Raw genomic sequence first — 25378 nt, 5'->3', positions numbered from 1 at the left:
TAATTGCTGTGATCTGTTCAGGGGGGTTTGTTCCAAGCTGGTATACCAACTTTCAAATGTAAACCGTTGTCTATAGTCAGTATTGTAAGTAATGCATTTTGCCGAATCCCAGTCAATGTTGTGCTTTGTGATTCGGTGATGTTCGGCAATGTGATTAGTTTTGTCTTGTTTCTTAGTAACTCGTTTTGTATTCAGTAAGTCTTATGTTTAAGTTCCTGACAGTTTCCCCGATATAGGAGGCGTGGCAGTCGGAGCAGTTTATTTTGAAAACTGCACCTTGTCGTTCGTTGGGTTGTTCTTTGTCCTTTATGTTAGTTAGTACTTGTCGTAACGTTGTGATTGGTTTATGTGCGACACATATGTCGTATGGCCGTAAGATACGCGAGATAGTCTCAAACGTACCTTTGATGTAAGGTATCGTTGCTGTTTTCACTGGAGTTGTTCGTTTCGTTGGGTTCGTTGGGTTTGTAAGTGTTGCGTTTGATAAAGTCAGAGTTATAGTTGTTTTTTCTCAAAAACACGTTCGAGATAGTTGTTTTCGTTTTGTAGATCATCCGGTGAGTTACGTATGATTTGTGCACGTCTTGCTAATGTTCTGATTGTGGTGGCTTTGTTTGATGTAGGTTTGTAAGATGATTGGTCTGGTAGTAGGTCAGTATGTGTTGGCTTGCGATAAACTGTTGTTCGTAGTTTTTGATTGTCATGTTTTACCAAACAGTCGAGAAAGGAAGAGTTCCGTTTCTTCGACATCTTTGGTATATTGTATGTGGCTGTTCTGTTTGTTGATGTGAGTATGGAAGTCATCAATCTCGTCTGCATGTAGTGCTGTGATTGTGTCATCTACGTAGCGAAACCAAAAAGGTAGTGCATGTTTGTAAGTCGTGAGCGCCCGTTCCTCTATAGATTGCATTACAATTTCAACTACAACAGAAACGGGCGAGCCATTGCTGTTGGTGTGTTTGTAATGAGGGTTTTCGTACAAGTAAGTGCCAGATTAAATTGGAATACTAGTGAACAGTGATTTCACATCAAAAGATACTAGTATATAGTTGTCCGGTATTTGTATAGTGCACAGTTTTTTAATGAAAGTTTAAGTGGATTGTAGCTTGTGTTTTGATTTGTTTGTAAGTGGTTGCAGTATGTTAGTCAAGTACTTTCAAAGTTCGTAAGTAGGCGAACCACAGAATGATACAATTGGTCGCATGGGTATTTGTGGTTTGTAAAGTTTTGGTAGTCCGTATAGTCTGGGTGGTGGTGGTACTGAACATCTGAGTCGATAGTATATACGTTCAGATATAATGTTAGATTTTCTCATAGAGAAGATCTTGCTGTTAAGTTTGCGCACTAGTGATGGTGTTGGGTCTCGTTTGAGTTGTTCGTACGTTTGTCAAATCCAACAGCAGACGACTGATACGAGCACGGATTAACGACTGTCAACGACGAATCAAATATTACATCAAACAACAAGAACAAAGACTGAACAAACTGAATTACAAATAAAAACATCACACCTAAATCACACATAACAACTAAAAATGAAATATTTCACTTCACACTAATTCACAATGACAATACACATTTCCTCTACACACAATACAATGACGTAAGAACCCGAAAACAAATACGGCTAACTTGACGTTTACTCCTCATTTGACTCTGAAGATGACTACCGCTAAGGTTGTCGAAACGTCAGTCAACAACAAAAAAAACAGTCCTTCTCAGGACTTTATTAACCTGGACCAGGGGCGGATCTAGGATTTTTCAAACATCAGTCATAAAATGTCGGAGGCGCTCCGCACCTGGGGGGGTCTGAGGCTATCTCTCCTGAGAAATTTTGAATTTCAGAGCCTTAAAAATGCCATTTTCAGCGTTTTAGAGCATTACAAAATGTATTTTGTGGGCATCGTTTTTGCGTAAGAACAACACATTTTGCTTAAGTTTTTTTCAAAAAGAATGAAGTGAACAATACTTGAATGTTTTGCCAAATATTTAGGCTCAATATTATGCCAAATATATGGCTCATTAGCATGTCTAGGAACGTAAAATTTATTTTACAATAATGCTATATTCAAAAACAGATATAGCCTTTAAAAATTTCTACCAAGTTGTCAGGCATAGACCCCCCTAGAGACCCCCATTCAAACCTCTATGTAATGAGTTAAGTTAGAAATTTGGTACTACAAGTGACAGTTCATAGATATAGAAAAGCTCTGACTTCAAACCATGCAACTTTATTGTAACCCTTTACCCATCTCCACATCAGTATTAGCAAATTCACCTTTTGAGAAAAAACTCAAAATTTTTTTCTGCCAAAGATTAAGCAAAAATTATCAGAGTGAAAATTTGCAGTTAAGGACAGCTTAATGCCATAAATGTTTATTAGGCATTTCACCATACTATTATCTTCTTCAAGGTGTGCTATATAGCAATCACTAGTAGCATTGTATTTGCAAATACAAACAGAATGTAACCAACATGTCTTTAATTATATAATTACATGAATGTTAAAATTGGTTCATGCGTCATGCTTACTGGTTATGATAGATATCTTTAATATGATCAAAGCTCGTTTAAATGTAAATCTGAAATAATTTAGTTTAGAAATTATAATGATCATCAGAAAAATTACTTAGTGATCATGAAAAATACTTTGCTGTTTTGCCAAATTTCAAGGTTTATCTGCATACATAGGAAGACATTTTTACTTTATAGAAAATGCTTTTCATACATCAATAGCCCTTTGGAATTTATGGCAAACAATCTGGTATGAGCCGTAGATTAACACAACTTTACATCTCTACATGAGGTGTTCAGTTAGAAAAGGGGACAATATGTGACATGGGACAACATTTCATGTATGTGAAATACTAAGGTTTAATACCATTCCAGTCAAATTGTCAAAATAAAAAGCTTCATGGATCAGAAGACTCAAAATCACAGGTTATAGTAAACAGCTTCTCATGTAATCAATGTTAGTTTTCTCAAATCTTAAACAATATGTAGTATAACTGTCTAATGATTGAATGATCAATGATCATAAACTGAAAAGCCCCAAACATTTGTTTATGATAAAGTAAATAATAGTATGGTGCCTTATGGCTACAGATTTTTTGTCCATTGAAATATATTTGCAGGAATGTAGGATATCCCTGCCATATAACGGTCACCATTCCCCAAGCACTAAAGAAATCATAGCTAAAAGTCCTCCGGCAACAACAATTTTAGAAGCATCTATCTGCTTACCATACGCCGTATTAACATAAATCGCATCACACACTCGCATAAATTGACTTTGATATATTACATTCATGCATACACTTCAGTTGTCCTTTACTTACGATTTTGGATGTAAATTTCTGCTGATAGAACTCAAAACAATGTTGGCTTGCTTTTGAACATCAACGACTGAAATGTCGCTCGCGAGATCGTCTTTGCCAAGCATTTACAATTCATCCATAAATTTTTCGCCCTCTTGAAAAAATTCCCAGTTTGGAAAGCAGCATTCATGTCAATATATGAATTTGTAAAAGATTTCCATAAATTCCATCTGATTGTAGTGTAGTTTCTATCATGCTTTAGAAAATTATTATGAAACGATCAAACATTCAATTCAGACAGTGAGCTTGACTATGTTAGTTCAGTTGGCTATCAGTCGAAATAGGTCGAACCAATCACAGTAAGACAAAATTTAAACGAACCAATTACACGATAAAGTGGACTCCTTATAGGTCGGCCACGCTTATCGGTCGAGATTATTCCAGATCGTCCACTGATCTGGCTATTGACCAATGAAATAAGCGTTTTTGGCGTTCATAGACTCCTTTATCCGTCGAACCAGTCAAGCCACCCCGCTTATCAGTCGGTTATTCCAAGTCAATTAAAATTCAACTGATCTGGTTACCAAGGAGATATTTATTGGATTAGTCATTAGTTTTCAATAATAAATAAAGCTGGATTTTTATCACGAAGTAAATGCGATAATAAAGTAATAATAAGAAATGAATTTTTAACTAATATGAATGGGTAATTTTTGAGTTTCAAACATCAGTCGCGCGACGTATTTGACATACTCTAGATCCGCCCCTGACCTGGACGATCATCATTTACAAACATGTTACTTTCTAAGGTAATTATCTCTATACATCACATTTCACAATTTCAACGTATTACTTCCATCTCCTCTCTCAGGAGGCGGAAAATAAGGACAAAAAAGACAAATTAATGGTTTCGACCCCCACCTAAACATTTTCAGAGAAAATTTAGGACTTACATTTTCATAAGTTGCAATCTTCATACAGGTTAGTGTTCTTTCGTTTTCACCGAATGTATGAAAGCAAAGTTTCTGCACATACGTTTTTATTTTTCTATCATAAATTTTGGCGTACTACGTATGTTTGTGTCTTATTAACATAATGTCAAATCTAAGTTGTTTGGGCCCATTTCTTGTGTAATATGTATAAATGTACATCATTAGATTATACTTTTGAACAATTTTTCTGAAAATAATAATGATTTTCTACAATTCGTTTTTAAAAATATTACATTGTCATTTAATGCAAAAACGTTCTCTCAAATTTATTCAGTTTCTACAAAAAAAAAATCTGCACAGAAATGTCTCTTTTGTTACGTTGCTTTTGAGTCAGATTGTGTGACAGGCAATATTTAATACTGATTGCAAAAAACTATAAACACCTCTTAAAAAAATTCTTTTTAATGTTTAAATTATTCAACAGCTTAATTCCATTGACGTAATTATATTAGCGTGCTTTAGATTTGCATTGAAATTCTCACGAAGACACGCATATAATATTGCAGTTAAGTTGTTCATTCTCTTCTTTGAGTTACGCAACGTCAACAAGAGTGGTGACTTTTTAGGTTTGAGAAGCCAGCTAGAGAAATCATAGGACGTAGATGTGGCTATAACACGCCTTTTTAGAGATTGTACTTTATTCATCATGTTTCCAATAAATTTTGCTTCGTCAGGTATCAATGAGCCCAATTTATTCATCTTTTATGCTTTAACATATATCCAAAAATACTTTAGAAAATTCTCTATGCATGATACCTTATAATGTTTTTCTTGCATTTACGCAGCATAATAGAAACGCTTTACCTGCTGCTTTAATATTTAAATTTTAAAAATTGTTTGTGTGGGAGAATAAATTAGTTTTTTCTTCTATTTCCAATTGACTATATTTACAATTTATGGATCTCTGCAAAGTAAGAAACTTCATTATAATTTTGCTATTGTTCAACCGAATAGTTTTTCATATATTACAGAGTTAAACTTTCACTAGTTGACAGAGGTGATTTTAATAAAATATGTTGTCATGTAGCAATGTTAACTATTTGTTACAAAGAATTCGTTGCTAATGTCCTTTTCTGTGGACATTTAAATGTCACTCAATCTATTGACTTTTCTTCAAACCATGCAATCACAGGTCAGATGCAGAAAAATAACTGAACAATAAACCCACGAAGAAATCTATTTGAAAAATAAGGCCAAAACTCCTTTGTTAACGATTGACTGTTTTTTTGCTTTCGCGTTCATACTTTGCCAGCAAAGTAAGAGATACTTCAAAGAGTGACTTACTACGAAAACCAACTTATGCAACTATCTTTATCAAGCATATATTAACATGCCAACAAACAGACTAATCAAAGTGCTTATTCAACACGACAATATCATAGAGCATCACACGTCATTTAAAAACAGATGGATTTAATTAAATACTTTGTAATGCAGGTCACCACGTGGTTTATAGTGCTGCTATGGAAATAATTCTTCCGCGAATACCTTAATGAACATTTGAAGAATACATTACCACCGACTTTCTCTTCTACCTCCCGAAACAGCTTAAGACAACAAATAAAGTTGATGTTCTACGGAATATCTTATCTTGTATTCAATATAGATTCACTGGAGGATGTTATCGATTTTGACAAACTTTGAATAATTTATGGCTCGGAAAAGAAAATTCAAAAATGTCCCAGTATACGACATAGCAAGCTTTCCTAGCGTTGATAGATCTTTAAGCCAGCTATTAGTCCATCCACTAACTGGGTGTGACACAGTGTCTTATTTTGGAGGGTGCTACAAAAGAAAACTGCATTGGATGCCAGGAAATTAATTCATTCTCAACGGACTATAGAACCAAACAATTACATCGTCAGAAGAAAACATCACAAAGCAATCTATGGACGTTATTGAGAGGTGTGTGTTGCTGTTGTTTCATCGAAAGAAAAGGAAACTGATACAAACTGATTAAATATGCATGCAAAGGAAAAGCCATTGCAAGTAATTTAAAGGCAATCTGTATTTAAACTGCGCTTTGTAATATGACTTTTATCTATTGCATTTTTACGACAGCTGTACGACCAATTTCCTATGAAAAATCAGTTTCCTCGTATTCACAATTTATTGATTGGAACTTTACTGAACTGATTAGCAAATAGTTCATGTTAAATCGATGCAGACAAATGAACCTGTAAAACTGTCTGAATGTTCTGTTTTAAGAGCATGATACACTATTCAAGTTGAGAAAGCTAGATGTCAACAAAGTACAATATTTCTGGCAATAAACGCAGGAATTGATCAAGTGACCATTTTACACAAACTGTTATCGGTGGATAACTTCGCGAGTTTTTATTGAATTCACTCAAATACATGCTTAAAATAATCGCTGTATGTTCCTTTTTCAAATAAACTTTGATTGGATAAATTTCGATACAATACAATGGCAAGAACTGCGAAAAACCTTATTTTTGTAATACAATCTACATATCTTTTGCCCTGTTGACGCCGCCATATTGGATAATCATGATGGCCCAACGCGCACACATATAATATGTACGTACCTATGACTACTACATCTATGGTAAAAATAGATATTTTGATATGGCGCAAATCTCAAATTTAAACACGGTAAACAACTACAGACTTGTATTGTCATGTTATATCGCAAGCTAAGCAAAGAAGATAAAAAATTGAAAATGCCTTGTATATTTTAAATAGTCTTAGGCAACGTATTTTAAAAATCTCTGTTGTAAAAGCACTTCTACTTTGTTTTGAAAAAATGCAGCAACCCTTATTTAACGTTGATTGTTATTCTTTCAATAATATTACACGACGCCTTTCCTTTATTGCGTTCCACACTTTGTTGTGAGCAAAACGCGAGCGCCAAATTGTATTCGACATATGCAAAATAGTAACCAGGCAAAAACCAGGCAAAACTCGCATAAATGAGTATTTTCCACCCTCCCCCCAATCATCGACGTTCAGGCGTCCCTTACGATTCCTTTATTGTAAATGTTTCATTTTAGAAAGATTATGAGGTGTAATTTCTTAGGCCGAAATTTCTTTTTGGTAATTCCAAATAAGACATGAATTTCTTTACAATCTGACTGCTTAATTCTTAAAGGCGTGGTAAAATGTAAATATTTAAATGCCAAAATTTAACCCAAATAGCCCTGGGTACATGCTTTACAGTGCTTAAAAAGAATTTCGTCAAACTATTGATTTTTTTCATGGTGCTATAGTAAATATTGTAAAAGCAGGCAATTTATGTGCCTCCAAGCGATAAGTGTGCAGAACAAACAGAAATTTACGTTTTATCCAAGATAACGTCTTCATAGATAGTTATCGAAACATAAACTGGCATGATATGAGCAAAAAAGTAAGCTACACTGTTTACTTTTAGACGCTCGTTTATAAAGCATCAATTAATATTTTCAACCACGATACCATAGGAAGGCAGACCTGCCAGTTCCCCGATTATATAGACTGTCATCTAAATCTTAAAGCAAATCTTCAGATAACCAGATATTCAATCACTTTTCCTGTTTTGAAATTTTTGATATAACATGTATTTAAAGTAAATGGTTTGAACCCGGGAGTATCGTTACATGTTTGTAAATGTCGATCGTCCAGATTGGTATAGTCCTGAGACGGACTGTTTTTGTTGTTGTTGACTGACGTTTCGACAACCTTAGCGGTAGACATCTTCAGAGTCAAATGAGGAGTAAACGTCAGGTTAGCCGTATTTGTTATCTGGTTCTTACGTTAATGGTTGATTCCTTGCAGCGGTGGTTGAACCAGAGTTGCTGGCGTATGCGTCAGACGTTACTTGCAAAACGTATGTAGTTGTTAGCAAGTTGCTCGCTCTGTCGTCCAAATGATCGTAATAAAGTAAATGGTTTGAGCCCCGGAGTATCGTTACATGTTTGTAAATGTCGATCGTCCAGGTTAGTATAGTTCTGAGAAGGACTGTTTTTGTTGTTGTTGACTGACGTTTCGACAACCTTAGCGGTAGTCATCTTCAGAGTCAAATGAAGAGTAAACCTGATTTTTTCACAATTATTTTACTAACTACATGTCATTAAAGAAGGTTGAAAGTGATCGAAAGTCTGGTGCTCTGAAGATTTGACTGAAGATTAAAGTGACACCAATAAAAACGGGCGGGTTAGTAGGTGTTCCTGTGGTATAAAACAAGACCTTAAAATGTTGAGTCAGCATCATGATAAAAAACATTCGTTGATGCTTCATAAACGAGTGACTGAAAATAAATGGTCTTGTATACTGTTTTACTCATTTCATACTGATCTGTCTAATGATACTAAGAATTTTTCAAAGCTGCTGAACTTAACAATTAGTATCTTAATCCACAACTAAAAAACTATGATTCTGACAGAGGTTATATTTTTACTAAAGGGAGAAAAAGGGGACGGTCAATCTACAGAAAAAAATATTACGTCAAACTTGAAGCAGAGCGCTTCGTCTGAAGGAAGTGGTCTTGACAATGGACTTACAAAGGTAAGCGAATTACTCGTGAATGAATCATACCGTAAGTTTACTTTAGATGGAACCGATGTATTTCTCTGTGTGGAGCTATATGTTTTGGACAGGACTCACTTCTAAACGATCAAATTCAAAACATGTGCTCTGATTAAGAAAACAAAAGTATTTTTCATGGAAAAGCGTATTTAGGCTTCATAAAAACCCATAGCAAAACATTTTGGAGGATGTGCATTTCATAAGTAATGAAGTTTGCTTGTCACTAAGTGTTTTTATATTGTTTTGCGTAAAGTCAGCGGAAGTTATGACGTTTATTTTGCTTTAAAAATGACATAACGTGAAAACTAAAATGTCAAAAAAAAGATAATTTTTGTGGTTGAGATGGAAAGCAGTCAGTTATGCGAGACTTTAAGCTCCAGTTATAAATGAACTAAATATTAATTTTCGGGATATTTACTGAACATAAATTTGAAAAAGTACTTTTAAATTGTCAACTGAAAAAATAGCTAATAGCTACATAGGAATAAATAATAAAAGATTATGAATTAAAAAGTCATTTGCCATGACAGTTAGACACTTTTGTCACATGTTCTCTTTAGACTTTGGGTTACAAAAGAGACATCCATAATAGCTTTTGAAAAATTTCAAAGGCCTCTTTTATTACTTTGAATATGTTTCTCAAATCATTTGCTCTTTCATACGTCGATGTATTTAGCTAGATCAATAAGTATACGCTTGCTTTATCAAGCACTTCATACAAGTGTTAATTCTTGCAGTGGAACTTAACATCTCTTTAAAAAATGATAAGCAACCAAAACATCAACCAATTAAATCCATTTTTTCTTCATTCATAAATTAGATGGCAATTAAATACCTAGAAATAAAGATTTTTATAAAAAATATCTCTTCGACAGTGCTTTTAACTGGTTTTTTTTGACCTCCTTGTTTTAACAAAGAAAGCAATGCGGTAGCTAATTTCGAATGTTTAGGGAAGGGGTAGTGAGGCATAATTTATGTATGAAAAGTTATCAAAACATAGATTGGCATGATATGAGCAAAAAAGTATGCTACACTGTTTATTTCAGTCGCTCGTTTATAAAGCATCAATTAATGTTTTTTTTTACCATGATACCATAGGAAGGCAGACCTGCCAGTTCGCCAATTCTGTCGACTGTCATCTATATCCTAAAGCAAATATTCAGTTAACCAGATATTCAATCACTTCTCCTGTTTGAATTTTTTGGTATCACCAGTGGCGTGCGGTGACCGAATTTAATAGGCAAGCGCTGGGGGTGAGGTTCGCGGCATGCCGCGAAGCTATCTAGGGGTTCTGGGGGCATGCTCCCCCAGAAAATTTTTGGATTTTGAAGGCTACTGGAGCGCATTTCCCGCGATTTCTGGGAGTACTTTGTCGAAAAAATGTATCTGTCATGACTGAAACAGTATTGAAAAAATCTAAAAAATTCAAAAACTTTTATAGAGTATATATCACAATTACGGTTTAAAAGTATTACATGTGGTATTGTGATATAAAGTCGTTTTAAGTAAATGGCTACGCGTGCAATTGCCCCTGTTGACAGACTCCTCCAGCTCCACCCGACCTCTGAAAGAAAGTTCCTGTTTGCCAAGAAAGCAAACAACATCAATGAAACGGCGAAGTACTTCTCTATTCTTGTGCACCATCAAGTTGTGAGCTGAGATGTGTTGACGGGCCTGTTCGTCTAGCTGCATGTCGATGCGTGTACGCCCAAAACTGGCATTCATTAGGCAACTGGACAAGTGTGTCTTCGTTTTCTCGTGTCTGTTGACGGCATTACACAGGTTGGCCAAATCATCGTATCCCTTCTTGCACCAGACTGTCTTGTCTGTTGAGTTGAACAAAAGGCACGGCCAGCAAAATAACTTATTCAATTTTGAGGAGCCAGCCAGCCATTTGTACTTGTCGTAATTTGACGTCTGAAAACTTCGAATAAAGACTTTACCACTTCGTTTGGATGTTGTATGTAGTCCTTGCAACTCAGGAGTGGGACGGCCACCTTCGACGATCTCTCGTTTCTCGGAAAAAGGTCTCAATCCAAATGAGCGGGATAACAGTGATTCCACAATGCATTCAGTCATGTTGTACAGGTGTCGTGAAAATATCGAATGTAGAAGTAGAACATAAAAGGATGAAAATTCCTATGCTATATATTTTATAGGAACATCAATCTTATTTATACCTTACATCAGTTACATGATATCTTGTAGTGACGTACATAACGTGCGTACATTACTCATCTAGATTCATGCAATAGAGGAAATAGCCAATCCTACACTTACTCAAACGCGCTACTTAAACTTACGCACTTAACTTTATAATTACGTAAAACTACTCAAATTTCAAGTACATTATCCGCTGTGTAATAACTGCACCTTGTTTATCAAAATATATAAAAAGCCTGTAAATAAATTCTAACATATAGAATACTCACGACTGTTGTAAATAACTTCTTTGCTAGTGAATAAAATAATCACAAAATTTAATAGCGTTCTAGTACATTGAAATCACGTTCAGAGCTCATACGCAAGACTTATATAACGCTAAAGTATAACATGCTACAGATAATATCTTCTACATACATAAATTAGAAATCTACTACTACTTTGAATTAGAAATCAGAACATTACCTTTCGCTCTCAGTCATCTTTTAATAAACGATAACATTAACGGCGTGAATAATTCGGATGTCCAATGTGTTGAATATACGAATATTATTCGTGCGCTGATATATGTTTAAAATTGCGAGCGTACAAGACTGTTGACCAATCGCTATCAAGCGGCGCCCTTAGAAGCGCCGCTTGCCTTTTCTCGATATTCCTCGAATAAGAAGCCTCCAAATCTAGATTAACGCATGCGCAAATGTTCAAATTGAGCTTCGAAGGCAAGCGCTTGCCTTGGTTAATAAATAATTAATTTAATCCACTCAATTTAATACACTTGACTCATCTTACAAGTGTAGCAAAGTGAAACCGAAAACCACGACAGTAAATCGCGTATAAATAGCAAGCATTTCAACTGTAAAGACAATTTAGACAAAAGATTACATTGACATTGTTTAGAACAGAAAAATTTAAACTGATTTTGCTCAGAGATTGATACAAAAAATTTTTGTTCGGTAAAATGCTTAGGCAAGCGGCGCTTTCCTACGCTTGCATGACCGCACGCCACTGTTGAGAAGCCAGTTAGAGAATCATAGGACGTAGATGTGGCTCTAACACGCCTTTTTAGAGATTGTACTTTATTTATCATGTTTCTAATAAATTTTGCTTCGTCAGGTATCAATGAACCCAATTTATTCATCTTTTATGCTTTAACATACATCCAAAAATACTTTACAAAATTCTCTATGCATGATGCCTTATAATATTTTTTTGCATTTACGCAGCATAATAGAAACGCTTTACCTGCTGCTTTAATATTTAAATTTTAAAAATTGTTTGTGTGGGAGAATAAATTAGTTTTTTCTTCTAGCAGCTGAAAAGCTGTTTTGTAAATTTCCAATTGACTATATTTACAATGTATGGATCTCTGCAAAGTAAGAAATTTCATTATGATTTTGCTATTGTTCAACCGAATAGTTTTTGATATATTACAGAGTTAAACTTTCACTAGTTGACAGAGGTCATTTTACTAAAATATGTTGTCACGTAGCAATGTAAACTATTTGTTACAAAGAATTCGTTGCTAATGTCTTTTTCTGTGGACATTTAAATGTCACTCAATCTATTGACTTCTTTTCAAACCATGCAATCACAGATCTGATGCAGAAAAATAACAGAACAACAAACACACTAAGAATCTATTTGAAAAATAAGGCCAAAACTCCTTTGTTAAAGATTGACTGTGTTTTTGGTTTCGCGTTCATACTTTGCCAGCAAAGTGAGAAATACTTCAAAGAGTGACTAACCACAAAAACCAACCTATGCAACTATCTTTATCGAGCAGCTATGAACGTGCCACAAAGCAGACTAATCAAAGTGATTGTTGAACACGACAATATCATAGAGCATGACACGTCATTTAAAAACAGTAGGATTTAATTTTATACTTTGTACTGCATGTCACAAGGTGGTTTATAGTGCTGCTATCGAAAAAATGCTTCCGCCAATACCTTTATGAATATTTAAAGAATAAATTACCCCCGACTTTCTCTTCTACTTCCCGAAACAGCTTGAGACGACAAATAAAGTTGATTTTCTACGGAATATCTTATCTTGCATTCAATATAGATTCACTGGAGAATGTTATCGATTTTTAAAAACTTTGAATAATTTATGGCTCGGAAAAGAAAATTTAAAAATGTCCCAGTATAAGACATAGCAAGCTTTCCTAGCGTTGATAGATCTTTAAGCCAGCTATTATTCCATCCATTAACTGAGTGTGACACAGTGTCTTATTTTTGAGGGTGCGACAAAAGAAAACTGCATTGGATGTCTGGAAATTAATTCATCCTCAACGGACTATTGAACCCAAGAATTACATCGTCAGAAGAAAACATCACAAAGCAATCCATGGACGTTATTGAGAGGTGTGTGTTGCTGTTGTTTCATCGAAAGAAAAGGAAACTGATACAAACTGATTAAATATGCATGCAAAGGAAAAGTCAGTGCAAGTACTTTAAAGGCAATCTGTATTTAAACTGCGCTTTGTAATATGACTTTTATCCATTGCATTTTTACGACAGCTGTACGACAAATTTCGTATGAAAAATTAGTTTCCTTGTATTCATAATTTATTGATTGGAACTTTACTGAACTGATTAGCAAATAGTTCATGTTAAATCGATGCAGGCAAATGATCCTGTAAAATTGTCTGAATGTTCTGTTTTAAGAGCATGATACACTACTCAAGTTGAAAAAGCTAGATGTCAACAAAGTACAATATTTCTGGCAATAAACGCAAGAATTGACCAAGTGACCATTTTACACAAACTGTTATCGGTGGATAACTTCGCGAGTTTTTATTGAATTCACTCAAATATATGCTTAAAATAATCGCTGTATGTTCCTTTTTCAAATAAACTTTGATTGGATAAATTTCGATACAATACAATGGCAAGAACTGCGAAAAACCTCATTTTTGTAATACAATCTACATATCTTTTGCCCTGTTGACGCCGTCATATTGAATAATCATGAGGGCCCAACGCGCACACATATAATATGTACGTACCTATGACTACTACATCTATGGTAAAAATAGATACTTTAATATGGCGCAAAGCTCAAATTTAAACACGGTAAACAGTTACTCATAACATTTTAGTAGGCTATATAGCCAGACAATATGTTCTGCTGACATAATAATAGCTTTTTTATCTTACTGATAAAAACGGGACCTTTTTCAAAGGCAGAAATAGTGAACTTCTGTTGAACTATACTTTCATTAGGCAAAAACAAAGATGTTGTTTAAAAAAGAATCGTCCCTTTCATTATTTGACAATCTTTTGTGTAGAGAAAAACATGTTTTAAGATTTCTTCATAAAGTCATGAAGGAAGCTAATTTCACTTCATTTTAGAATAACTTTATCAAAGTACGAAAGCATCGAAATCAATATGAAAGATGCAAAGCCGCGCAAAAGCTACAATAGCTCAATCTTCCATGTCAAATAATGGTAGATACAATGGACGACAATGCAAATGTGGCCTATGGAGCGTTGCCTGAGAGACTCTACGCCATCGAAGAAGGTAAAGTCGCATACGTGGGCGGATAGGGACCAATGAATTCATCAATGAAAGAAGCACGTGACTGGCTAGAGTCATATCGCAAGAAAAACACATTTAGAAGATGGACAATCTAACCAGCGAGCAAGAACTGTACAGAATGCAAACTTCGTATAAAGACATTTTGACATATTTTGGCCTTGAGGTTGAGACTGTTGTTTCTTTATCCCAAAACATTTTTTAAGCGATTGACAATGCCCTAATGTATGATAATGTACAGATATGGAAAAACATGTTTCAAAAGTGAGATTTTTACAAGGATGCGTCGACAAAGGAACTTTGAAAACATATACACATGCATATTTTTCTCGTAACATACAAAAACTTAAAAATACAAGACAATGTAGGTTTCTATGCTTTTAGTAAATCTAAACGTGGATCATGAATTCAATTGAAATGAATCGACTGTTAGGAGCAACCAAAGTAGAACATGCATATATATTTGAGATCACTGGGGAGTTTTAGTCAAAACAGGCAACCGAGGCAATTGAAATCTATCGCAAATACCAGTTTTTGCATGTCAATACTTGGGCATCATTTAAGGTTAATGGCAAAAGTTTTAAATCGTAGGATAGACATGCAAACCTGCCACTTTTAAATCATTTTATAGACAATAGTGATGGAATTTAGTATGGATAAGTTTAAGGAGCCAGTATTGAAAGACATATAATTGTATTACGTATTGTATACAAAAATGAATCAGAAATAAGTTTGAAAAAAGTAGAAACATTTTTATGAGGTACAGTTAACGCTCTTGAGGGCATTTGCGTGAAAGTTATATACTTAATGTGCAAGAGAGAACCAATAATTTAAATATGCAAATGATGCAATGGTTGGGTACAAGCGCAAGCCAAAAACTAAGTTTCAAACGACTTTCTCTCCCTTACAATTTGTAATAGACCGTATAATTTCACCATTCAACTGTCAAAAAGAACTGCTCAATTTTCTTATTTTATTTGTGAAGACGTTATAGCCTATAATACAAATTTACATTCTGTTGTTAATCGTATTTAACCACGGTTAGATGTCCTACAACAGTCACAAATGACATTTGACGTATATATATATATATGTTTGTAGATGTACATCACCCATGACAATAAAGTCCTAAGAAGGACTGTTCGTGTTGATGTTGACTGACGTTTCGACAACCTTAGCGGTAGTTATCTTCAGAGTTCCCGGGTTCAAACCATTCACTTTAAGACATATATAGTCGAACTTCATTCCAACAGCACTTAGTGAAAGAAAAATTATTTAATGGATAAGAAGAATCTAAACAAATTACTGAATTATACGTCCAAAGCCAAGAATCAATGTTGAATGTCGTGGAATGGTATTGGTAAGGTCAAAAGATCAATGCTACTCCAAAAGCGAACTAGCTTGTGAAGTGGGTAACAGCTAAAGAAATGTCAGTGACTATGTAGAGAGTAAGAACTGTGGAAACTATGGCCCAAAACTAAAATCCCAAGAATGAACAGTGGGAGAGTACCCACATTGCTTGGGAAATTATCACGTGACAGCCTAAAATCCTTCATAGGTATATAGCATGGCTGGAGGAGGCTTACCAAATACTATTTAGTTGGTGGTTTTCATAGATTGACTTTACACTCTCCAACAATTGGCCGTAACGACATGTTTTGAGTGTTTTTTTACTGTATAATTACAATGTTTATTATACATTGAAATATTTACAAATCACCTACAACTCATTTTACATATTTTATTAAAACAGAGATAAAATATTTTGGTGTAAGTAAGTTGTTATTGAGAAAGCATAACGTTATTATGAAGTGGTTTTACCTTATGGTTTCTTGATAGTCCTACACGTAATGGCGGACCTGGATTCTTAATTTTAACACCGCCAAGAAAAAAAGAACCGCTGGTTTTGTTTGTAAACAGTTTAGGTGAAGAAAATGTTGAGATTGTCCCCTCATTTTTCATATGCTTAACGCTCTCTTCAGAAGAATTTATAGGTGATGACTTTTTCTCCTTTGTACCAACGCAAGAAAATGTGAAAATTTTCCCTTCATTTTTCAAATGTTCAAAATTCTCTTTGGAAGAATTTATAGGTGATGACTTTTTCTCCTTTGTACCAACAACAGGGGTGCATTTGTAGTCGGATGACTCTTTTTAAAACAAATGTGTATCAAAAATTTGTTATTATAAGCACTCGCCAAAAGAAAAACTAATAAGAATAACACGAAAGACAAGCTGCAAGCAAATGCAATTACGTATATATCAAACTGTTTTGATATTTTGATTGTATAATCATGCCAACTGCATTTTGGTTATTTCATTATATGCAAATAGGACACTTGAAATTAATGAAAATTTTTATAAATACAAAAATAAAAGCCTACCGGAAAACATATGACTCCCACCAGACATTTTCTTGCCGTTCTTCAGGTTCACAATTTTCTCTTCATTGGAATCACTTTCGACATCATTGTCATGAATCTTGTTTCACTACTCTTATCGCAGGTGTCACGTGCATCGCAGGTGTCGCATCATCATCTTATGTACATGGTACTGCATCTTACATAATAATGATCATGTATTTTCATTTTGAATCACACACTACAATACCATGCAAAAGTCAATTAGAAAGTTCATCACACCATTTAGTACTACATGCAACACATCACTATCTTCATAGGTACATCACTATCTTCATATGTACATCACTATCTTCATCCATACATCACCACCTTCATAAATCCCCACTCCACCTTTATGTATCCCCACCCTACCTTCATACATCCCCACCATCATACATCCTAACCTTCATGCATCCACAACTTGATACATCCTTAACTTTTTAAATACCCACCCTTATACATACACACCTTCATCCATACACACCTTCATCCATACACACCTTCATCCATACACACTTTCATATGTCCGCACTTTTAAACATTCTTAATTTTAAGGCTACCCAGTTATAACTGTGATTGATGGATATATGCTACTATGTGCCTAAATTCAACAATTAAATTCAGACCACTAAGAGTGGTGACTAGTTTTTAAAACTCTGAGAAAATCCTTCTCTGTCCTCATTTAGGACAGTATAACAAAGTTGTCATTTTCAAAACTTGTGCTTTTGACTGATTACTCTGTAAACATTATGAGTTTAAAATTAAGGGCTTTGTGATGGGGAAAAGAGTCTTACTAAAATGTGAATTTGAGGTCAATGTAAGACAGCATTATATAATGCTTAACAATGAAAAACTTTAAAAATTCTAAAATCATTGTTTGAATTGGATTTACTTCATTACTGCGTAGATTAGGGCAGCTTCCCAACCTTTTTTCCTCTTTCATGATGTAATCACTTTTCACAGTTTCATTTATAATTTTACATACCGATACCTTCACTATTTATTTTGATATGACTGCTTTCATTTTGTCCAACATCATTATCCTTTCTGTCATAAGGTGTATTTATTAGTGACATTTCAATTGCTTTTCTATATCTCTTTGGTACAACTTTTCACGAACGGAAGGCCTTACAAAAAAAAATCTCATGACGTTGTTGTATCACACATTGAAGAAATTAGTGTGTACATTGGATTACACAAGGCAAAACAAAGGTTTATAAAGGATTAGAGATCTACTATAATATCTGTGTAAAACAGCATGATGCCCTTAAGCCAAAATTAAAAATCTATTTTTGGGTCACACCTTCTCTCGCCTTTCTTCTCTTTGTTCATTTCCTTCTCTTTATGCTTCGCCTTCTTTGTTTGTGGTTCAAAATCAACTTCAAAATCATCTGAAACATATCATGAAGTCATAAATACAAAAACTTAGCAATTTAAAACAAGAGAAATCTATAGAACATGCAGGCATGACATTGAAAAGGAAGTAAAGTATGGATCCCCGTATATATTTATTGCATATCTACCAAATTAATAATCTCTACTTTTTCACAATAAAACAATGTAAAATGTTTAATAGTGCACTAGATCAATGCAGCCAGTAAATAATTGTGGGGCCTACATTCAGATTTGTTGCATCAGTATTTTTTGAGCAGTGCCTATGTAGGTACATGTAAACTAATATAATATAAAATCTTCCCTTCCCCTACCTATGTAAACCAGAGTGTTTAATCACATACTTTACTGTAAAACAGAGCAATTATAATTTTCATTAATAGCTACGTAGCTACGAGATCACTGTATGTACAATACATTACCATCACTTTCACAATTGGAGCTCATATCAGTATAATTAACATTTTTTCTCCCTTTCCTGCAAGAGATGATGGTGAAAATAAAACATGAGTAAAGCTAAATGCTTGTAGATGCAGATCTTCAAGGTTAGAGCAGTCCTGAAAATGACTGTTGGTGTTGTTAATGATTGACATTTTGACATCCTTTGATCATCAGAGTCAAGTAACACACCAACACCAAGAATTCTTTTCAGGACTACACAAAGCTGGACGATCAACATCTAAAAAATATAACATAATAGGCAATAAAAATTATAAATTCTAATATGAAAATCGTCCCTGCTTTATTAATCGCCATTATTGTCAACCAATAGTAAAACTTGTTTCACCCATATGCCATAGTAGAGATAGTGCAAATTGGAATCAAGTGACAAATTTTAGAATTCTTACCTTTTAGATTTTCGCTTAAAGGTCATCTTTAATGCATATTTACAAAATTAAAAATTATGCTATCAGAGAAAATACTAATGAAGTTAGGATTCAAGTTTAACTTCTCGTGGTTTTAACATGATTTTCATTATGTAGTTGAATAATCTTATAAAGTTTCGCGCCTTGGCGTCATTACACTGGATCATATCATTACACTGGATCATACACTGGAAAAATGCATTTTTGTGTATTTCTTTACTTTTAAACTCATAATAGAGCTTAACAAACAGTGATACATTATTTAAAAAGTATTTTTGTCTTGTTGAAACACTGCTTTAGGCTTTTAAATTATTTAAATCAAAGTTTGCTTTTGCATAAAGACCTTGGCACCTGCAAAAGGGAGTAAGAAATATTTAGGTTTTCGTTGCTAGTAATCGTAAAGAATGTCAATCACAACAAAAATACCACCTTTACAGCTAAAAAATTTACCATACATTGTCAAGAATGTTTTTAATAGAAAAATTTAATTTCCTGCGAAAGATGAACGATTGTCTAAATATTATCTAGAAGTACAGCTCGTATTTAAGCACTTTTACGTAGAATTTCTTTTGTTTTGTCTTTATATAACCAAGGAAGGGAATGGTGCAAGCATGACAGCACAAAAAGGAACGGTATATTTGTAAATTTCCGTGAGATGAAAAGATTTTTGCTTGTAAAGCATGTAAAATTGTAAGCCTGGACTAAAAAAAAATTTATACATAACATAAATTCAATGAGTTCTCCTTTTGGTGAAGTCCCGTGTTTAAATCAGGCCATCGAAACTCCGAAATTTAAATACGCAAAATGACATTTAGAATTTTCTGAATAACTTTTTTGAGATCTATCGGAATAATTAACACCGAAATGTGTTCATGTGTACCTTAAAATACAAATCACGACAGAGCTCAAGAGCTATTACTACTTTTCAGGAAATGTTAGTGATGCATTGAACTATCATAAAGACATGGCGTTTTCAACAAAAGATTCTGATAATGACAAATATGAAGGAAGCTGCGCTGCTTACTGGCAAGGTGCTTGGTGGTATAATAGTTGTTATTATTCCAACCTAAATGGTAAAAATCTTGCTAGGTATGGTTTTAATAACGTGAAAACCAGTGAAATGAAAATCAAACCATGAAGACTTTTCATAAATATTTATAATTTCATGACAATGATCAATATCAATGCCAATACGTCATGTAATATGTCTTAAACATTTACATTCGTTGTTTGCTATGAGAAAATGTGAAAAAATTGTCATTGCTAGAAGTCAAGAAAACTGTAATCATTTCATGAAGTAATAAAAAATATTGTTTCAATCAATGATATTGATGAAATATGAGTTTCTAACATGTTTATCTAAATGAAACTGATGTAATCAAATCATACTCAAAACGACTTCGGCTTTTTGAGTTTGTAATGTGACTGTTTTCGTCTTCTTGGGCATGAAATGATTTTTCACATTATAATGCTTACACAGTTACACGTTTAAAAGCATTTTATTAGTGTTATTGGGGGCATCAGCCATCTTGGGTGAGCCACATTGTTCGATAAGTCCCTGGAGGTTGGTTGCAATTCAAGAATATAACACCCCTAAACACAACCACAATCGCAATATCCACGTCGCATTTAACTGCATTACAAGAGCAATATATGTGGTGATTTAATATCATCTCAAAGAAAAATCTCACGAAAGTTCGAATGACAAAGAGTTGATTGTGTTTGAACGAAGTGGACGCTGAATTCACATGTCTCTGTTTCTATGTATGCTCACTTGAATGTTCTCTTGGAGTCGAAGTTCTCTGCTGTCAACATTAAAGTATGTCACTAGAGCTTTCGAATTTTATGATTTGTGTTTATCGTACATATCCAAATTAACATATATATTACATTTAAAGTAGTTTATGGCGGTTTTTTGTTGAAATCATTCATACTTAATAACCAAGTATTAATCATTGAAGAATTATTCAGATAGCTGCAACTTTAGATATGTTGTCAACTTGACACTGACAAAATATTAGATTGAAGGCTAAGCCTATTGTAAAAATTCAATGCATTGGAAAACGACATATCAACAGTTTTACCAGGACAAGCAGTTCTTCAATGGTGGGAGAATGCAAGTTATACTCATAATATATCTAAAGTTGAAAAATCCTATAATTATAAATGCTGCACGATTGGCTACTGACTAATGTTCTTTACAGTCTGCAGAAACAAATGAGTTCGTCGTGTAGCCAGAAAGCAAGCCTTTCTTGGCTTTATTGGTTTTCGGAAAAAGATTTGCCATACTATATTCAAGACATGTGCATGTGCTGTCAGCCTGTCAGTGCTGATGCTTGTCCTCCCGATGCGCCTTAGCGACAATTGCTAAGATGTTAATGACGTAGGTGCAAATGGTCTATAGAAAGAAACAGTAGTCTCCCTTTACTGTGTAACTTTGTGCTGTATATTTAATTAAATTACTGGCTGCGACTGGCAACCTTAGCGATCCTGTTGGTCAGAAAGTGCAAATTACTGGCTGGCACTGTGCTTATTACATGCGTAATAAGATATGCGCTACACAAAAAATTTGTATAAAGTGGAACTAATGTTTGTTTCAAAACTGCCGTTAGATCAACGCCGTCTGTTAAAATAAAGGCATCTGATCGATGAAGTTAAAGGTACGTTTCTTGAGTAAATTTTACCTCTGACATAGTATGACGGATGTCTTTAAGTCAAAGAACTGTGATGTCAATTAATAATGAATTATTATTAGTTTAGGGCCTGTTCATGTGAGCCGGGCTGGCCGACTTTGCAGGGCCAGTTTATTATTTGATTCGCATGAGGCGGGGCTAGCCCGACAAAGTAAAGTAATAATTATTTACCCACGCCGCATAAAAGTCCAAATCCCGATATTTGACGTTACTTTTATAAGCTGAAAGAAATTCAGTGATGTTATGCATTAGTCTATGGTCCACCGAAAGTTGTTCTTTTGCTTGCCTTGTATTTTGCATCGCATTGAATTTTATGAGCATGCGCAATAATACGATGTTTAACTCGGCATGCCGGTCTAGCCCGCCTTTTGCATTCACATGAACCCGTTTATGACGAGATCCCGTCTCGTTTAAGCGACATCCCGGCAAAATGGCCAGCCCGTCTCTCATATGAATCAAATTTGAAATTATATGTAAATACTAAAAGAGGTGAGATCTTTCTACTGCCGGGCTAGCTCGGTAAAGCGGGCCAGCCCGGCTCATATGAACAGGCCCTTGTATACTTACACTTGAAATTGTAAACACCCAATTTATAACTTATGTTTAGATTATGTGTATAACATACACTTTCCATAATTACAAATTGTTTATCTCTTGCAAATAAGTTTTTCATTAGCGTTGCACGAGTTAATTGTACTCAAGTAAGTCTTGAATGCAATGAAGCTTGGTATGTTGGCATGGCTACTATGTAACAGAGAACATGCATGTTAAAGTCTGATTGGATCTACATGCTCTTATATATTCAGTTATAACAAATATATATAATCAAAGTTTTATTTTGACGAAACTCTTGTAATGGTTCAAAACTTATTATTGCAAAAAAACACTTGTCAGTCGTGTACTTGTGAAAGTGGTAGCCGGTTTTTCTTACTGCAGGGGTCGAATTATTCTAACGTTGCACTTTATTCAAACAAACATACTTACGTATAGCTTGATCGAATTCCTTTATAATTTATTTTGACTGTGGGCGCTGATCCAATCTTGCATCTCTATAATTACAGGATTTAAAATATGCGTATATTATAAGTATACTTACACTTTCCCACTGATGTATATTGTGCTGTTTCATGGCTTAAGTAAGTATATCATTTTCCAATGCATTAAAATTTTTACAATAGGCAATATAGCTCTTCGATGTCATAATACCTTGTGATTTTCAAGTTAACACCATATATCTAAAGTGATTCTTCAATGATTGATTGTTCAGTTTACACCAAGAGCACATTCAAATGAACATACATAGAAATAGAGACTCCCGAGAGCTCAGGTAGCAACAACTTTGCACGAACTTTTCAATGCAAATTAGAGTTTTTTAAACCTACCCGCGACTTGCGAGAGTTAGACAAACTCCAAAGTGTTGTATACCAACAAATCGAAAACATTAAACAAGATTCCAAAATCCCAAGAAGCGTGCTTTTAGTATACTAAGCGTTGCGGCGGATCTAGTAAGAAGAAGAAATTTTTGCTTATAAACTTAACAGAATTCTTTGCTAACATTGACTGAATTAACCCAAGAAGTTTTTATTTATAAACTTAACAGAATTCTTTGCTAGCATTGACTGAATTAACCGAGGAAGTTTTTATTTATAAACTTAACTGAAATTCTTGGCTAACATTGACTGAATTAACAGAGAAAGTTCTTGTTTATAAACTTAACGGAAATTTTTGCTATCATTGACTGAATTAACAAAGGAAGTTCTTGTTTATAAACTTGTCAGGAATTTATAACTAGCACAAGCCTAACTATACTTAAAAAAGGAAATTCTTAGCTAATTGTTTTCAATATGAAGTTATTAACTCATTCTCTTCACTCAGAGTTAATATAGAATACTAAAATATAGAATTCCTAAGCATATTACTTCTTTGCAAGAGTTATACAAAAAATTTTAAATGGTTATTCAAATGCCTCGTATTTTATTAAGTTTCTTTATATTAACACGTCCTCAATCAAATAAAATTTGAGTGAAAGACAAACGAATTAACTGACAATTTATTCGTAAACAATGTTCTTTTTATTTAAAAAGAGATTATTCTGCCACCCACCTCCAACGACTTGCTTCATTGAAAAGTTTGTAGTGAAATTACGACTTCAAGTGCGAGTGTCATGTAGAGATGCTCGTTATGTAGATACAACATTTCTCGGGTTACAACAACCGATGTCAAGCACCATTTAAAGCATAGTTATTTCGTTATATCAACAACATACAGCACTCGTGCTCTTTAATACACGTTTTTCTGGATTCTATTCAAAAGATCAAATTAGAATTGTCAAAGGACACTGTTAAACCTAACCGCGACTTGCGAGAGTTAGACACACTCCAAAGTGTTGTTTACCAACAAATCAAAAACATTAAACAAGATTCCAAAATCCCAAGAAGCGTGTTTTTAGTATACTAAGCATTGGGGCGGATCTAGTAAGAAGAAGAAATTTTTGCTTATAAACTTAACTGAAATTCTTGGCTAACATTGACTGAATTAACCGAGGAAGTTCTTATTTATAAACTTAACGGAAATTTTTGCTAACATTGACTAAATTACCGAGGAAGTTTTTATTTATAAACTTAACGGAAATTTTTGCTATCATTGACTGAATTAACCGAGGAAGTTTTTATTTATAAACTTAACAGAAATTTTTGCTATCATTGACTGAATTAAGAAAGGAAGCTCTTGTTTATAAACTTGTCAGGAATTTATAACTAGCACAAACCTAACCATAATTAAAAAAGGAAATTCTTAGCTAATTGTTTTCAATATGAAGTTAGTAACTCAAACATACAACATGTTGATAGAAACTTAAAGAGTTGTAATCTTCGCGTAAAAACTATCTTAACAAGGTCGGTAGATGCCAGATATAATTATGCAATGTGCAATTATTGAACTGGAACCACAGATACTGTTGTATTATGGAGCGCTTCTTACATGGAAGGTTATAAGGATATATAGGTCGCGTTCATTTTCAACTTTGAGCTCAAAAGGTCTAAATATTCTCATTGTCTAGGCTACTGTTCAAATGATAAATTTCGAATTATCATGCAAAGTATATCGTTTCAAAAGTTTCAATGATTTTGCGCCACTTGTTATTTTTTAACAAGCAGTCTTTACATATCAATGTGAACCTTGTTTTTATTGTTAGAGACGCGGACTAATGTTTATAAGTATTTTTTATTTTCATCTTGTTCAACGGCTTCCATGCACAATCTGTCACATCCATTTGGTCTTTCTTAATAGCACAAGCATTTCTTGTTACTATCCATAATTGAACATTTACGACCTTGACAACGAAGTGTCAAACAAAGAATGTTGACTTGCATATATAAAGTTGAATGAGAGCGACAGAAAACAAAAACTTTAAAATTTATTGCACCATGCTCGGTCAAAATTTAGCTTTTAGAATACTTCCCACAAACTACATAGATTCTTTAGAAATCAAAA

General features: G+C 34.1%; 1 protein-coding gene and 1 long non-coding RNA gene across 2 annotated transcripts; one reads left to right on the top strand and one right to left on the bottom strand.

Moving 5' to 3' along the window:
- Nucleotides 1-5925: 5925 nt before the first annotated feature.
- On the top strand, nt 5926-13732 carry LOC124454652. Its single transcript, XR_006951554.1, has 2 exons — nt 5926-6214; nt 13666-13732. It is a non-coding gene; the product is annotated as an uncharacterized LOC124454652 (long non-coding RNA).
- Nucleotides 13733-15440: 1708 nt separating this feature from the next.
- LOC124454651 lies at nt 15441-17013 on the bottom strand. The gene is made up of 3 exons (XM_047005425.1): nt 16918-17013; nt 16358-16683; nt 15441-15791 (listed from the first exon to the last, which is right to left on the bottom strand). Exons 1-3 carry the CDS (start codon nt 16943-16945, stop codon nt 15756-15758), a joined length of 390 nt encoding a protein of 129 aa, XP_046861381.1. The 5' UTR covers nt 16946-17013; the 3' UTR covers nt 15441-15755.
- Nucleotides 17014-25378: the final 8365 nt, after the last annotated feature.

Source organism: Xenia sp. Carnegie-2017, unplaced genomic scaffold, assembly GCF_021976095.1.
Source record: "Xenia sp. Carnegie-2017 unplaced genomic scaffold, XeniaSp_v1 HiC_scaffold_3, whole genome shotgun sequence".
Taxonomy (NCBI): Eukaryota; Metazoa; Cnidaria; class Anthozoa; order Malacalcyonacea; family Xeniidae; genus Xenia; species Xenia sp. Carnegie-2017.
This window is presented reverse-complemented; position numbering and strand designations above follow the sequence as displayed.